Source organism: Equus asinus, chromosome 26 (genome assembly GCF_041296235.1).
Source record: "Equus asinus isolate D_3611 breed Donkey chromosome 26, EquAss-T2T_v2, whole genome shotgun sequence".
NCBI classification, from domain to species: domain Eukaryota; kingdom Metazoa; phylum Chordata; class Mammalia; order Perissodactyla; family Equidae; genus Equus; species Equus asinus.
In genome coordinates this window covers 23159538-23177888 of record NC_091815.1, presented here as the reverse complement: position 1 = coordinate 23177888, position 18351 = coordinate 23159538, and the positions used below count along the sequence as shown (strand labels likewise).

General features: G+C 38.6%; 1 protein-coding gene across 16 annotated transcripts in view; it reads right to left on the bottom strand.

The window, feature by feature from the left end:
* LOC106836052 (zinc finger protein 573) overlaps positions 1 to 18351 on the bottom strand; it is a 52532-nt gene that overhangs the window by 11829 nt on the left and 22352 nt on the right. For 5 of the 16 annotated variants that reach the window (XM_070499425.1, XM_070499426.1, XM_070499428.1 and 2 more), the window contains 3 exons: positions 15257 to 15345; positions 13861 to 13993; positions 12432 to 12530 (listed from right to left, as the gene is read on the bottom strand). In XM_070499425.1, coding sequence (XP_070355526.1) covers positions 12432 to 12530; positions 13861 to 13993; positions 15257 to 15265 — 241 coding nt within the window. In that variant the 5' untranslated portion in view covers positions 15266 to 15345. Of the gene's footprint in view, positions 1 to 12431; positions 12531 to 13860; positions 13994 to 15256; positions 15346 to 17418; positions 17631 to 18351 lie in introns of those variants that run through there. The other 11 variants (XM_044759378.2, XM_070499431.1, XM_070499432.1 and 8 more) reach the window with 6 other exon arrangements.

Here is an 18351-nt window from a genome sequence, read left to right as displayed (position 1 = left end):
ATTAGACATGATAAATCAAATACAGGTAGAAAAAGAGGTAAAAAAGAAATAAAACTATGGCTATCTGCAGGTGATATGATAGTACACCAGGATGTAAAATCAACTTACTAAAATCAAGAGTTATCAATCCAAAAGCAAAATTAAGAAATAAATTCCATTTGCAGTAGTATCAAAAAGAATAAAATATGTAGGAATAAATTTAACAAAAGAAGCATGAAATCTACCCACTGACAATTTGAAAGACATTGTTGAAAGAAATTAAATACCTAAATAATATTAAGATGACAGTGCTCCACAAAATGATCTAAAGATGCAACACAATCAAAATCAAAATGTCAACTGCCTTTTTTGCATAAAATGACAAGGTGATCATATGGAAATGCAGGAGACTCCAAACAGCCAAAATAATCTTGAAAAAAGGACAAAGTAACAGTACTTGTACTTCCTGATTTCAAAACTTACTTCAAGGCTTACTACAGTACAGTAAATCAAGACAGTAGGGTACTAGCATAAAGACAGATATATGGATCCAAAGGATAGAACTCAAAGTCCAGAAATAAAACCTCAAATTTATGGTCAATTCGTTATCAAAAAGGGTACCAACAAAATTCAGTGGAGTCTTTTTAGCAATAGTGCTGGGATAAGTGGATATTCATTTGCAAAAGAATCTACACCTTACATCACGTATGAAAATTAACTCAAAATGGATCAAAGACCTAAATTTAAGAGCTAAATCTAGCAACGTTGGAGAAGAAAACATAGTAGTAAATTTTTGTGACCTTGGATTACACAGTGGTTTCCCAAATGGATTAGGGAGTTAAATGTAAAAAACGAAACCATACAAGTAATAGAAGAAAATAAGTATATTTATCTTTAACCTTGAGATAATTTCTAACCATGATACAAAATTCAGAGATAAGATTGACGAATTTGACTACCCTAAAAAAAAGAATAAACTGCCGTAACCAAAGTCAAAGAACAACTGAGAAACTAGGAAAAAATATCTGCAACATATATTTCAGACAAAGGGCTAATACATAAAAACACTGGGGTCTGGCCGGTGGCACAGCAGTTAAGTTTGCATGTTCTGCTTCTCAGCGGCCCAGGGTTCGTTGGTTTGGATCCCGGGTGCGGACATGGCACCGCTTGGCAAAAGCCATGCTCTTGTAGGCGTCCCACATATAAAATAGAGGAAGATGGGCATGGATGTTAGCTCAGGGCCAGTCTTCCTCAGCAAAAAGAGGAGGATTGGTGGCAGATGTGAGCTTAGGGCTAATCTTCCTCAAAAAAAACAAAAACAAAAATAAAAACAAACCACTGTTAAAAATTGAGGGACAAGGGATAAAAAACCAGATAGAAAAACAGGAGAAAGAAACAAACCCAGCAATTCACACAATATAGAGAAATGGCTCTTAAACATATGAAAAAATATTCACTCTCATTCAGAAAAAATGCAAATTAAAACAGTGAGATACCATTTCTCACCTATCAGATTGGTGAAAATTAAAAGATATGACAACATATTCTGTTGAGCTTTTTATTGGAGAAGGGGAATTCTCCAAGATCCGAGCAATATGTATATTCACAGCTACCGGGACACACTCATACACGGCTAGCAGAAATGCAAACTGGCGCAACCCTGCTGGAGGGGGCCTTTGGCAGTATCATCCAGAAATCACATGCAATTACCTTTTGAACCAGCAAGCACACTTCTAGGAATCAACCCTGAAGCTATACTTCCAACAACAGAAAAATACCTATGGACAAGGCTATTCATTGTTACATTATTTATAAGTACAAAACACTGAAAACAACCTAAAAGCCCATACATAGGAGAGTCACTGAATAAACTATGGTCCAGGCACACACAGGAGTACTAAGCAGTCATAAAAACAATGAGGAAGATCTCTGAACTGTCTGAATTAATTTCCAGGATAAACTATTCAGTGAAAACACCCAAGTGCAACTCAGGATCTAAGACACGCTGAAGTACATGTAAGAATGGGATATATAAGTATCTGTTTGTGTAAACTAAATCAGGAGGAATAAACCAGAAACGGATGAGACCACTTACCTAGAAGGACTGAGCGGGAATGGGGTGGAAGGAATGGGAATAAGGTATTAAAAATGAGAAAGGGAGCAACACTTCACTGAGAATTCTTTTCTGTATGGATCTCACTCCTAGAACCAGGATAATATGTCACATATTCCAGAAATAAATAATTAAATGTCAAACAGGATGTAGGGGAGAGGGAGTTCCTAAAAGAATCAATGAAGCTAATTCTACCAAAAATGAAGACTGTAATCAAACTGAAGGGGGGAAAAGAACTAAACAATTTTAGAACACACTATTTTGACTGGACACTAATGCTAAAGGCAAAGAGAACTGTAGAAATATTATACTCTGGATAATAAATTTGCTTCTCACAGAAAAAGTGGGTGGAAATTATGAAACAATTTCATGCATTTCATAGGATTGACCAAATAAGTAAGTAAGTAACAAGAGGTGTGAGAAAGGTAGGGAGGTCTTTCACTGTCAGAGAAAGCACAAATTAGGAGAGGAAAGGCTAAATTGAACCCTGTAGAGTTAGGTTAGAATCAGAAGTAACAGTATGACTTCATGGTTTGTTTGTTTTCTTTTTTTTTGAGGAAGATTAGCCCTGAGCTAACATCTGCTGCCAACCCTCCTCTTTTTGCTGAGGAAGACTGGCCCTGAGCTAACATCCAGGCCCATCTTCCTCTGCTTTATATGTGGGATGCCTACCACAGCATGGCTTGACAAGCAGTGCCACATCCACACCCGGGATCCGAACCTGCAAACCCTGGGCCACCAAAGCGGAACATGTGAACTCAACTGCTGGGCCACTGGGCCGGCCCCTGACTTCATGGTTTTTAACATGTATAAAATACCTGCACACACATGTACATCAATGCAGCTGTATGATACCCCAGGAGCACTGAGCTCACCTATACCCAGATCTTGGTTTCTACAATCATCCTCCAATCAAAGGAACCATAGCTCCTTGGAAAGCTGGTTGATTCCAGGGCTAGAAGCAGGGAAAATAAAAGATGAACCTGGAGCCTGAAAGGAAGGAAATCCTCAAAGAATGATGGGTACATGTCAAAAGGACACAAAAGGCAACCCTGTTGAATACCCACAGCTGAGACAATTTGAGCAACAAAGTAAATGATACACTGGATGATAACCCACAGGATAAAATAAATATCCATGAGTCCATATTAATATAAGTAAATAATTGAGTAAGTAAACAAACAGAGAAGATAACACCTCTAGCTTATGGTAGAATTCTAATTAATAACTGATTGTAAAAGGAAGGATGGAAATAGAAAAATCACCATTACCAAACACCACAATAATAAGTGTGACAGATAAGAACCAATATTAGATGCTAAGAGTAGCCGAAAGCATGATGCCAAACAGGAGATATGTAGTCTCAAAGGCACAAGATACTTATCAATTACAAAGGTAAAAATAGTAACTTTAAAGATATCACTTTACACCTGTTAGAATGGTAAAAATATCCAAAACAAAAAGTGACAAATGTTGGAGAGGTTGTGGAGAAAAAGGAACCCTCATATACTGTTGGTGGGAATGCAAACTGGTGCAGCCACTATGGAAAACAGTATGGAGATTTCTCAAAAAGTTAAAAATAGAAATACCTTGTGACCCAGCCATCCCACTACTGGGTATCTATCCAAAGAACTTGAAATCAGCGATTCCAAAAGTCCCATGCACCCCTATGTTCATCGCAGCATTATTTACAATAGCCAAGACGTGGAAGCAACCTAAGTGCCCATCAACTGATGATTGGATAAAGAAGATATGGTATCTATATACAATGGAATACTACTCAGCCATAAAAAGGATAAAATCATCCAGGGTATTATGTTAAGTGAAATAAGCCAGACAGAGAAAGACGACCTCAGTATGACTCCACTCATAGGTAGAAGTTAACATATGGACAAAGAGAACTGATTGGTGGTTACCAGGGGAAAGGGAGGGTGGGGGGGAGGGCACAAAGGGTGAAGTGGTGTACCTACAACATGACTACCAATAATGTACAACTGAAATTTCACAAGGTTGTAAACTATCATAATCTTAATAAAAAGAAAAAAAATAGTAACTTTACAGTGGAGAAACTTAAGAAACCCCACCTCAACCAAGTGATCGGAGTTAGCGTCACCAGTACCGACAGCATAGAACCTGACACGATGCACTCAGAGGGCCCCCTCCATCTACAATAATCTTTCCCAAAATGCAGAACTCCAGTCTCATTATGTGAAAAAATCAGACAAAGTCCAATTTTGGGACACTTTACAAAATAATTGACCAGTCCTCTTCAAAGGTGGTGAGGTCATTAAAAATTAAAAGAAACAAAAAAGACTGAGGAACTGCCACATATTGGAAAGACAAATATGCAAGGTGAGATCCCAGACTGGATCTTTGACCAGGAAAAGGGCATTAGTGAGGAAAACAGTGAAATTTCAATAAAGCCTGTAGATTAATGAACAGTACTGTTTCAATGTTAATAACTGATACTGAGATGCTAACATTAAAGAAAGCTAGATGTAGGGCATAGAGGAATTTTCTGTACAATCTTTGCAACTTTTCCATAAGTCTAAAATTATTTCATTTTTTTAAGTGAATTTCAAATGGAAAGAAGAGCTAAAGGAAAAAACCACTAATGCACCATGTGCCTGCCTATAAGATTAGCAAATCAGAAAGTCTGGCAAGTTGACACAGATGTGGAGTTATGAAAACTCTCACACAGTGCTTTTGGGAGTGCAAATTGTTACAATTTCTCTGGAAAACAATTCAAAACCATCTATAGGAGTTGATGTAATCAGTAATTTCACCAGAGAAGAGAAAAACAGATATTTGCAACAGAATTTATTTACAAGAATGTTAATAATAGCATCGTTCATAATAACCAAAACTGCAATGAATGCACATGTCGATAAATAATAGTAGAAAGTATACTGTTGCATAGTCATAAAAAAGTAATACTAAACATCAATGTCAAAAAAATGAATCATCTAGAACTATATACAAAAACATAGATGAATCTTTTTTTTTCTGGTGAAGAAAATTGTTGCTGAGCTAACATCTGTGCCAACCTTCCTCTATTTTGTATGTGGGATGCTGCGACAGCATAGCTTGATGAGCAGCGTGCAGGTCCCTGCCTGGGATCCGAACCTGTGAACCCTGGGCTGCCAAAGTGGAACGCATGAATTTAACCTCTATGCCACTGTGCCAGCCCCAACACAGGTGAATCTTAAAGCACAATGTTTAGGGAAAGAAGAAAGCATTATAGATAATGTAGAGAATGGGTCCAATAACAAACTTCCTAAATTAAAAACACCATGTAGTTTGAGACACATATGTAAATGCTAAAAACTATAAAGAAATGAAATGATTATCAAAAATATCAGAATATGGTAACCTTTCAGTAAAGAGACAGTTTGTGATCAGCAATGTACATATAAATCCTAGAGCAATGGCAGTATTCAATTTCTTGACCTGGGTGATACTTGCCTACTGGTGTACATTTGTACATGCGAAACTATTTGTTATATCTCACAGTAAATATTGAAAAAGAAAAAACAGCAGCTATGGAAGATATGCAAAAGAAATAAAGTATATGTAAAATTATGGTATCCAAAGTCAAAAGAAAAATAACTGGAGAGAATTAACATTTTAAGACATCACTCAAGAAAAACTTCCTGAGATTATCAACAGGTGAATCACATACCGAAAGGCCACAACGTGTCCCAAGGAAAACTAACTCAGAATGGTCAATTCAGAAACACATGCTATTAGAGTTATTATAACCCCAAAAAACCCCCAAAAAAACACAAACTTTTGGTTGCCAGGCAAAACGATCAAGTCATTTCAAAGGGAGGGAATATATAGTGGGCATTAGATGTACACTTAGTGCTGTTTAAACTCAGAAAATAACGCAGCACTAGGTATGAAGTTCTCAAGAAAAGCAAGATGAATTAAGAATTTTATATCCAGCCAAACTATCACTCGAGTACAAAAGCAAACAATTTGAACATACAAGAACTCTCCCTGTGTATTTACATGAGCACATCATGACAGCCCATTAAGTCAAAATATCTCCCTCAAGATATACATCAATTATAAAGGGAAAAATACTCACTTTAAGTGCAGAAACCTGGCAGACAGTACGTTAACCAAATGGTCAAGGTTAACAGCGCCAGCAATAATACGCGTCTATGTCACGGACCCTCCGATATACAGCACTGAGAAGGGCATACCATCCCTTCTGTGGGACTGTTACCAAAATAAACAATCTCAGTTTACCTTTGAGGAAGCATCAGTCCAACCCAAACTAAGGAATAATCTACATAATAACTGTACTCTTAAAAAGTATCAAGGAGATGAAAGATGAGAAAGTCCATGAAACTGCCATAGATTAGAAAAGATGGGAGAAACATAATGACTAATACAAAATGGCCTTCTGGCTTTGGTCTGAGAACAGAAAAAAGGCATTTGTGGGAAATTGGTAAAATCTGAATAAAGTCTATCATTAAATAATATCAACAGATTGTACAAATGTTCATTTCTTAGTTGTGATATGTGCTACAGTTACAGAAGATATTAATAATTGGGGAAGCTGGATGAAGGGTATTCCCTCACTCTCTGTACTATCCTTGTAACTCTTCTGGAAATCTAAAATTATTTTGAAATTAAAAATATTAAAAAACACATTGAATAAATTTGAGAGTCCATCATAATTTAAAAAGACAAGGGGGGTTCTTCATTAGAGAAGAATGTTAGTAAATGAATGTAGAAGGAATGATACAATCAGAAAAATCACCATCATTTAAACTGATTCAGCCACCACTAGGTGAAGGTTTGTTAGGGAACACAACGTTCACAGTCTCACACCACAGACGGCTTGTTAATAAAAGGGAAAGTGATCTATTCATGGAAAGCACCTAAAACAAGTTATATCATATTAGCATTACCCAGGGCACAAACTCCCATTCAACCAAGTTACTGTATGAGCACTGCCAGTGAAACTGCTACTATTTGTCTCCTAATGAGATACAATAGGAAGAATATAACATCTGCTAGTAGTAATTTTTCCATGTATATTTAGTTTGATTCTATTGATAAGGAAGAGATATATTGCAAACTATAATATATTCTGAAAAAATGGAGAGGTCTGGACTCTAAAAATGTCAATTTCATGAAAAACAAGGTGGGAGAAATATTTTGAATTAAAGGATGCTAAAGAGACATGACAATTAAATATGATAGATGTCCCTTGATTTTATCTGAGATTTTTAGGATAATTGGGATAAATTTGAAGGTGGACTATATATTGGATAATATATATTTTTTTGGTGAGGAAGAGTGGCCCTGAGTCGACATCTGTTGCCAAACTTCTTTTTGCTTGAGGAAGACTGTCCCTGAGCTAACATCTGTGCCAATGTTTCCTTATTTTTTTTGTATGTGGGATGCCACCACAGCATGGCTTGGTGAGTGGTGCATAGGTCCACACCCGGGATCCAAACCCACAAACCCCAGGCTGCTAAAGTGGAGTGTGCGGACTTAACCAGCACACCACCAGGCCAGCCCCAGGAAAATATTCTTATAGCATTGCGAAATCTCTTGGGTGATTTGGGCAAAAGGTTAACAAAACACTTGTCCATTCTGCATGAGGATCTGGTCTTGGGTTAACTGTCTAATTCTGCTTCCCTAAAAACAGAGAAACCAGAATGTGTCAACTATGCTAGTAAGTCTCATTATCGATGGCAAAATGGACCCAATTGCTGAATTGCTCCTGGCCAGACTGAGAGAACACCATATTTTGAGTTTCTCTGGAGACAGCATTTCTTTAAGGGGCATGTCCTTTGGAAGACTGTGGAGGCTCTGCCTGGAGAATCCTTACATCAGACATCGTAGCCATGTGTGGAGCAGCTAACTTCTTAAGACGTGAGAGCTCCCACACTTGCCTGATGTGGGTCTCATCTAGCACTGAAGCTCTGGACCTGTGGAAAAGAGAGCTCCTGGAAGACCGTGTGAACTCTCATGGGCAGGAATCAGTGCAGCGAGGCCACGGGTGCTTGAGCATTAAATATAGTAACAATTATGGACTTAAAAATATACACAGTCCTGTGCCACTCAGCAACGGGAACACGTTCTGAGAAATGCATCGTTAGGTGATTCTGTCGATGTGCAAACATCATAGGGTGCACTCACACAAACCTAGGGGGTACAGCCTACCACTCAGCTGGGCTCTACGGTGCTATATACATGGTACCGTCGTATATGTGGACAGTTGTTGAATGAAACGCCATTACGCGGCGCATGACTGCATTAGATTAAGAATAAATAAGGGTTGTAAGGGAGAGAGCATACTATGCGTGGCTTTATATTTTAAAATATAATTACAGTAAAACTGTAAATTAGAGGAGTTTGGGCATATTCAAAAACATAACTGTTTTCAGTAATCATGTTGGTAGTAACGTAAGTAAAGTTATTAACATTCTGAGAATGTTTTGTGTGTCATAAAGGATAAAGGAAATTAAGGAGTGTGTGATATTTTAATTTTATCACCAGCAGAGTCTTGGAGAATTGATGCTAAACAAAAGAGATACAGATCAAAGATAGAAAAGTTCAATTGAACACCATTTAGTCCTAAATTTGGCCAAGAAAAGTTCAATTAAACACTGTTTAGTTCTAAAACCAGCTAGGAAGTTGACAGGTGAACTCATCAGGTATTTTATTTTTATTTAAATATGAAAACACACACATATGTATCTGTTTTAAATCTATCTATCTATCTTTCCTATCTTTATCCAGTAAAAAGCCTAGAAATAATCTCCAAACCAGAAAACATAGGCACCTCTAATGTGCAGTTTATGGTCACAGAATACCATTTCCCGCTAAATGAAATCAAAAGTTCTCAGACATGGCTGATTAAAAGCTTGGGACAGGAAATGTACAAGACAAGCCCAGAACATCTTGTCATAACAGACATAAACAAGTTATTCAAGACTAAGAGGGATCTGAAGGACTCGAGAGGCAACATTATGAGGCCCAGTGACCTGGGATGCAAAAATTTGAGGAATAAAAAGGCTAATAAGTGCAATGGGCTAAAATACAAATTAACATGCATAAACTCATAAATTTATAATGACAATAAAATAACTCTCTGGTCACCTGGGAAGGAATGCTAAGGTAACAACTGTTTAACTGTGGAAAAGACAAATAAAGGGAAAGAATCAAGCATTTATTTAACCTTTATTATACAAACTATATCAGTAGGTTACCAAGCAGTAGATGATGTAAAAGTTTTTTATAGGAAATTTCTAACTAATAAGTGAAAATGAATGTTAGAATTAAAATATGATTATTTTGGAATGTTTTAACAAATTAACACATCTAGGCACTGAACATCAATGCTTGCTAAAATTACAAAAAGGGAGACAAGTAGACAGTATATGCTAAGAACCTAAACCATCGTCTTCCCCACTCAGCCTGGTCACAGAGAACCGGAACTACCAGTCTCCACATGGACCTTCCTGTCTCTACTGTCATGTAACTATCCACTGTCTTCATTACAGCAAGTTCCTGTAGGATCCAGCTCTTCGATAGAAAACATCAACAGTTTGTGCTCTAGGATTCTTTGAATCCCAAGCCTCAGGATTCTCATCTAGTGATTTCCACTAATTTTCCACTGTTCTATCTTGATCTTCACCCAATCCTAATCAAGTCTCCACATTGAAAGACTGACCTTAAACTGAACTTGCAGTTGTCAATAGGATCCAGCCTTGCCTCTCCCGCTCTGAGACGCTACCAAAGTGCTTCAGAGGCGGTGTCCTCCTTTAATGTAGCAAGCAATGAGCTCAGTTCTCTGATATGTGGGGAGCCCACATTTGATAATTACAACATATTATGTACACAACACCACCCAGGAAGTTGTATTGCCAAAACATAAAAATCCATCTAAATCAATTAAGCTTCTTGATCCCATTACTTATTTAGAGGATACTGTAGGGGAGCAGAATTTGCCTCCTCAAGATGTGTCTCTGGCATGAGGATTATTTTGGGCTGGTTACTTTTAAGAAACTGCAGACAGGGGAGAAGCTCTGAAAACCAAGTAGAAATTACCCTTTGTAAGAGACATTTACATTTGTAGGAGAAATCTCCATCTGTAAAGGTGTCTCCCTCTCTGTATCAGGAAGAAGGGGGGATGACCTTATCGCTACAAACTCATCAATGTGGCAGGCAAGGACTTAAATCTGCATAATCACTTTACTCTTGTTTACTGTGCTTTTTCTGGTAATCACCTATAACTGACTCCCCCCACCCCCAACATCCTCCTTTGTCTTTAGCTGAAGATGGTATTTAGAGTTACTCAGCTTTACTGGGTTTCTCCCATGTATACATGTTATAAAGCTTTATCTGATTTTCTCCTGTTATTCTGTCTCATGTCAATTTAATTCATAGACCAGCCAGAAGGGCCTAGAGGGTAGAGGAATTGTCTTCCTCTCCTACAACACAGAGAGGTCACAGAACAAGTTTAAGTAAATCCCAGGATGGCATCAGCAAAATATACAACAGAAGATATTTTCTTCAGCAAGTACACGGTTAGGAACAAAAAAAAAGGAGATGAAGGAAAACTTAGAGATTAAAGAAGACTTAAAAGAATATAAAGAAATTGGAGGGAGGAAGAAAAGGAAGGAACTTATTCCCATTAAAATCAGAACAGTGAGGGGCTGGCCCCGTGGCCGAGTGGTTAAGTTCGTGCACTCTGCTGCAGGTGGCCCAGTGTTTCGTTGGTTCAAATCCTGGGCGCGGACATGGCACTGCTCATCAGACCACGCTGAGGCAGCATCCCACATGCCACAACTAGAAGGACCCACAACGAAGAATATACAACTATGTACCGGGGGGCTTTGGGGAGAAAAAGGAAAAAAAAAAAATCAGAACAGTGAGGGGCCAGCCCAGTGGCGCAGTGGTTAAGTGCACATGTTCTGCTTCAGTGGCCTGGCATTCACCAGTTTGGATCCTGGGTGCAGACCTGGCACTGCTTGGCAAGCCATGCTGTGGTAGGCATCCCACATATAAAGTGGGGGAAGATGGGCACGGATGTTAGCTCAGGGCCAGTCTTCCTCAGCAAAAAAAAAAGAGGAGGACTGGCAGCAGATGTTAGCTCAAGGCTTATCTTCAGCTCAGGGCTAATCTTCCTCAAAAAAAAAAAAAAAAACGAGAACAGTGGTTAGACTTGGCAGGAGGGGGAAGATTGTGACTGAGTGGAGATATATGGAGGACTTCAGGGTTGACTAGAAAAGCTTGTCTCCTCATTTGGAAAGATTGGCTGAAAGGCATACAAGAATCTTTTGTATTATTATTACAACCTTTCTGTGACTCTGAAGATATTTCTAAAAAAAGTTTTATCTCCTGACCTGGGTGTAGTAACATGGGTGTTTTCTCTATATAACTCATTAAGCTCAGACACTTGTTTGTTGTTCTCTGTGTTTTTTTAGTATTTTAAAAAATGGTTTAAAAGTTAAAAATTAGAAAAACAGTTTACATAATTGATTCTAATATTTACTATCCCTAACAATTCAAATCCAACAAAACCTCGTATGATCTGACTCCTCCTAACAGTGTGACCTCACTTCTTGATACTCTGTCCTGAGGACCTCTAGTCGGGTCTACAAAGATGCTCCTCAAACTCACAAAGCTCTCTCCAGCCCCCTCCCTCCAGTCTCCCCTCCCTTTCCCGCTTCACCCCCACCATCTAGAGCCTTCCAAGCTGTTCATTCCTCTAGGGATATTATTCCCAGACAGATGGCCTGGGCCCTTACATCATGTCTCTTCTCAAATATTACCACCTTAGAAAAGTCATCCCCAACCACCTTATCTAAAATGGCCCAATCTCTGCTTACTTTCCAGTACAGCTCATTCCACTGCATAATGTTATTTATCCATGTTTATCTGTTTATTGTTATATCTCCTCACTCTAGTACAATGTAAATTCCACGACAGCAGGAACCTTGTACGTCTTGTTCAACGTCATTGCATAATGTCTCTGTGTGTGTACGCAAAAGAGGAGCTGGACAGCAGTTGAGTCCAAAATATAGGTAAAATACTGCACCAATGAAAAATGAGATTCCTCATCAATGAAAACGGGTTTGAAATATAACAGAAATAAGGTGCCTGGTAAATGGAGTAAAGTTGAAGTTTCCTTTCCAGCTCATGTTGAGATTTTTATTTCCTCCCCAGGTCACAAGGTCATGTGCCACAAGTCTTGGTGCCTTGGGGGAGGGCTTTACAAACAACACAGGAATGTAGCTCCGCTGCCTTACCACACAGGCTGCTACCCACCCCCACGGCTCCCCTCCGCCTTCCTGGCCGTCCTCACCTGTGTGCTGTCTTCGTGTTTCTTCCCTCAAAATCATCCAGGGCTCTTTTCCTTGCTCCAATAAGTCAACCACATCTGGCTTCAAAATGGAATGTCCTGCTTACAAGAAAAAAATGTCACATGGTATAGAAATAAAAACAAAACTCACAAAAGCTTTAGCTTTGGTTAAATTTATAACAAAATAGGGGCTGGCCCCGTGGCCGAGTGGTTAAGTTCGCGCGCTCCGCTGCAGGCGGCCCAGCGTTTCGTTGGTTCGAATCCTGGGGGCGGACATGGCACTGCTCATCCAACCACACTGAGGCAGCGTCCCACATGCCACAACTAGAAGGACCCACAACGAAGAATATACAACTATGTACCAGGGGGCTTTGGGGAGAAAAAGGAAAAAAATAAAATCTTTAAAAAAAAAAAAATTTGTAACAAAATAAAGGTTAAGTGTTACTGAAAAAGACTTCAAATAGAAGGATGAGATGACTTAAGAAACCAGGCAGGTATGGTGAAACTTTATTTTAATTTAAACTTATACAGCTCTGCCTCTTAAGAGAATGTGATAGAAAAGGGAAACAACGTTTGAGAGCACTCTCTGGAGCCAGAGGGCCTGGGCACAAATTTTTCTAATACCTACCAACCTTGTGACTTTGAACAAGTCATTTCAAGTCACTGTTCCACAATGTTGACAAGTAAAATGGGTATGATAATCCTATTAGCATATGGCTGTAGATGATTAAATGTATGCATGTGTGTGTGTGTGTGTGTATTCCCCTCCCCACAGGGAAGAGTGTCTCGAACACAGTACCAATTACAATGATTTTATTTCCCTAAGAGGAAAACAAGAAGTATCCCGATTCATTTACAAAATATTCATTCAATTATAAATGCAATGTTCATGAATTATAACTTTCAACCATAAATCATATAAAATTGGTTGCAGGAAATGAAGTGTGGGTTCTTCAGTTTTAAATGAATACTGTTCATCCAGTCCACCGCTATATAAATCATAGAGAGAGGCTCTTCTGAGAGTCAGATGCTATCAGACTCTACATCTAGTTGTTGTCCCTGCAGGTGGATCAGAGGATGGCACAGCACATCTACAGCAATTTCCAGCATGAACACAATGGGAAACCAGGCTTCTTAGACAACAGCTGTACACTGAATAAATATAAAGAATTTTTGTCCAGCCCCTTGGCCATTAAGGAAAGGATGCAATTATAAGAAGGGCCAGAGGTAAATTTGCATGTCACTAAAAGACAGAGAAAAGGATGATGGTTAGTGGCAGAGTCATTGCCAAACTAACAGACCTCAAACCTTCCTCTGGGAACAAGAAAAAGAAATTCAACTTCCATCTTGAAAGACAGCTTTGAAATTCACTGTGTTGCAAGTTAACATAGCACAGAGCGCATTCTAAATGTCTTGTGACAAACAAACTTACCCAGTGAGACCAAGTTCCTATAGTTCTCCAGCATGACATCCCTGTACAAGTCCCTCTGAACAGGGTCCAGGTATTCCCACTCCTGCCGAGAGAGGTCTATGGCCACGTCCCTGAAGGTCACTAATTCCTGAAACTGCAAACCCACGTGGTATGAAATTTAACAAACGTTTTCAAGGTGGAAAGACAGGAGGTTACAGGAGTGCATTAGAGAATGGAGTGATACAGTATAAGAGAGCTAGAAAATTAAAGCAGAGTGTCTCCATATTCCTGAAGAATCCTCTTGCTACAGACAAGTCTTTGTGTAGGTTGCAGGCTACTGTAATCACTCAGAACTGCTTGGGAATGGATAAAATTAAAGTTTCCCTACTCAGTAAAGTAAAGACGCAATCACATAGTCAGCTATTGCATGATGCATAAATTCTCAATAAATGCAAGACTCTCAATTATTTTCCCTTTAAAGTAAAAAAAAAGATGGGATTTCCCTCCCAAATGGTATATAAAAATTTCTGTATTAAAAAAAGCTTATGAAAAAAATTTTGTATTTCCACAAGCCTCCAGTTCATCTTTGTCAGAGCACATCATAAGCATTCTTTGACTGACAAATTTTGGCTGTGTAACAATCCACTTTGTTATGGATATCTCAGACTTAATCCATCCTTGACATTTAGATACTTGGTTGGATGAAATTTCAAAGGTCTTCATCAGTTCTAGAAATCAACACACATACTCCTTAGGATAATGTTCTCATTCATTGCCATCTTCCATCACTCACTCAACGTTTTTCTTGTTCCTAGGTGTGTACTGATGTAGGATGAGCCAAAATCAAATAGATACCCAAAATCAACAGATCACATTCAACCACAAAATATATTTGTCTCTCAATAATTCCTTGGTAACAGGCATGACATAAATGTTTCCAATCATTCTAAAATTCTCAAAGAACATGAGATTTCATCACATACTAAGATTGAGACCAACTGATAGCAATTTCCATTTTATCTGCCTAACAACTGAGGTCTGTGGAGAATTTCAAAGTCTACTTATGGTAATTAAATGGGACCAACATCTCTAATTCATCAAACCAGAGAACCTGTAAAGGAAACTCAAATATTTTCCTCGTGGGACTTCACTCCTTTACTGCTCCATCACAGCCTTTGATTGCAGAATAAGCACGTAAGTGGATTGAGTAAATTAGATGATAAACGCAAACACCGGATAGCAAAAACTCATAAGAAGGAAACTGAGCTATCTGCTATCACTTCTTCTGATTTTAGGACAAACTGGGGAGCAGATAATTGAATGAGGCCCTCTTAAGTAGGATTTTTAGGTTAATTAATGAAAAATCCACATAACCCAAAATCGTAATATTGCAAGGAGACAGGAATAAGCAACTTACACAGGTCATGGTTTTAGAAACGTAAGACCTGATCAGTCCTCTTCAGTGTTCCCCCATCGAAAAAAATTCAAACTCCAGAGAAGCCAGAGCTGAAAGAAAAAAGGTTTTAGTGCTCTCGACATGACTTAATTTAATAAAATCTTTTCGTTCCTCCATTTTGTCTTCCAAAATTTGTCTCCTACAACGGAACACACAATTTTGCGAAAAACAGAAGATGGATATAAGCTCGCCCCCGAGTCCCAGGACACCTGGCTTCACAAAAGTAGTTGTAAAATGCGTCACTTCTGCATCGAAGCCAGATCCAAAGAGAGGAGTCAATTTCCCAGACGAGCTCCCATGCTGGGGAGGCTCATCCAGACCCGAGGTCGGGCTGCTCAGTCCTGCCAGGAACAGATCCACCTGCCTTCACTCCCACCGGCCAAGGCTGAAAGAGGCCTCATCATCCAAACTAGAGGCTCTTTCACAGCCTCAGGGTCAGCTAAGTTGGTCAATATACGGGAAAGGAACACAACAGGGAAGGAATTCATTACGCCTGGTTCTGTGTTTTGAGTCTAGCCAAGCTGACAAGTTAAATGCCAAATACACATGCGACGGAACACGGAGCAGCCATTACATGCTAAGTGGGAAAACTTTTAAGGACGTGGAAAATATTCCAGACACACTGTCAATTGAAAAATAAAATTTTAAAAATAGGATGTACAATATGATTATCATTAAAAAAGAGATAGTTAGACTTAGGACAGGGCATAGGACATCAACAGATTGAAAAACCTAGTAATTTATTCATGTGGTTTTTATACAATCCTGTATTACCATGACTTTTCTTCTGGTTGTGATTTTGATATTTTTGGTCTTAAATATACTTCATAATTATTTTAACATTGGCCATACGTTAACTGAAAAATATACATGCGTACACACACACAAATGTATGTGTTAGACGAAGCTATTCTCCAAAAAGCAGAGATTTCATTTAATTTTAAAACACTCTTCTCGGGAGAAAGCTCAGAATACTGTAAAGTCTTCTTGAAGGTTTATCTTGCCACAACATATTCCAGACAGATGCCAAACTAACTTATCCTATTAGTCTCATTTTGCATCTAACATCATTTGAAGAAAAAAATTAGAAATGAAAAGTTTACAGAATAAAATCCACTTAGCTCCAGAGATCCCATGGGCTCAGTAAAACTTGTTCATACCTTACAGTAATGGCCAGAAACCAACCAATGCCACAATCCTATCAATTCCCAAGTTATGTCACCTGAATCTCTCTAGCAGCCTTTACTATATACTGACTTACACTTATTCGTATTTATTGTTTATGCTGCTTGACGAATTGTTAGCATTTAAAAGTAACAGCTAAGAATTTTTAGTCAATGAATCACTCCAAACGCTAACATCACAGGGTCAGACATATTGCAAGCCCTTAAAATGTCTGATTTTTTATGTGAAGCTCAACTATTAGAAATTTATCCTAGGGTCCAGCCCTGTGGCCAAGGGGTCAAGTTCGCGTGCTCTGCTTGGGCAGCCCGGGGTTCACCGGTTTGGATCCTGGGCACAGACCTACACAACGCTCTTCAAGCCATGCTCTGGCAGCGTCCCACATAGCAGAACTAGAAGGACTTACAAGTAGGATAAACAACTATGTACTGGGGCTTTGGGGAGGGGAAAAGAAAGAGAGAGGAAGATTGGCAACGGATGTTAGTTCAAGGCCAATCTTCCTCACCAAAAAAAGAGAAATTTATCCTAAAGAACAAAAACAGAGGTACACAAGTTATATGCAGAAGAATACTTTTCAGTGAATTTTTGATAAAAAGCTGGAAACATGTCTATCAGTAGACATGTTAAAAGAATTATGGTGTAACATATACTGGCATATTACGCTATTATCAATAATTATGATATTGATCCACACAAACAATGAAGAAAAAGCATTTGTGATGAATTATTGAGTGAGCCAGGTAGGTTTTAAAAATAACCAATATTTGGGAGGTGTAATGAATACAGACTCTGTGGTCACACTTTTAGGACATGACTTTCAGATTTAAGCTCTAGTGGTTAATAACGTCAGTGCCTTGAAGTCTCACTGGCAAACTGGGAAAGACTACGGCCTAGCATATAAGATGGTCGGAAGATTAAGCAAAATAATCCATATAAAATACCTAATAAAGGGGCTGGCCCCGTGGCCAAGTGGTTAAGTTCGCGCGCTCCGCTGCAGGCGGCCCAGTGTTTCGTTGGTTCGAATCCTGGGCGCGGACATGACACTGCTCATCAAACCACGCTGAGGCGGCGTCCCACATACCACAACTAGAAGGACCCACAACGAAGAATATACAACTATGTACCGGGGGGGTTTGGGGAGAAAAAGGAAAAAATAAAATCTTTAAAAAAATAAATAAATAAAATAAAAAATAAAATACCTAATAAAATAATTGCTATATGTAAGTTAGCGGTTACTATTTGAAGTGAAGAAGCTTACATGTTCCTTAATTTACTATTTTAAAAGAAACACAGTTCTGCTAATTCCATTTATTCTTACAATAAAATTTGAGTTTCTCTGGCCTGCATTCTTATAATGCTAACTAAAAAATGTCAAAGCTGGGCTTTAAGCATGTAATTCTCCTCAACCAACAATATTAGCAAAAAAGATTCTCAAACACTTAAGGAGAAAACGTGCCCTTCCCCTGCCCCAAGCAGGTAGAGAAACCACCTCATCACCCTACAGGAGCTCAGAGAATCTAATCTGATCAGGTGCCAAATTGAGAAATGTAACAAGAGTCTAAATACTGTTTTTTGGTACAACATGGAGACATACGACCATCCGTAACTTTTACTATCTGTTCCACGTTTCTGTTAATATAAATCTGTCATTGGAATTGTTGTTCATACAACAGATACTTGGAATCACTCAGACATCAGAGATCATTTCTATATTCTGTGAAATGACGTTAAATCTCTTTTTAAAAAATCAAATTCTAAAATGCTGAGTTGATAATCTCGTTTCCTGGTAATTAATTTTAACAGCCAAATCTATGCTCCTAAAAGGTGAAAATACTCAGAAGGCTTTTCAAGTCAGAAGGGGATCATGGGCCTTC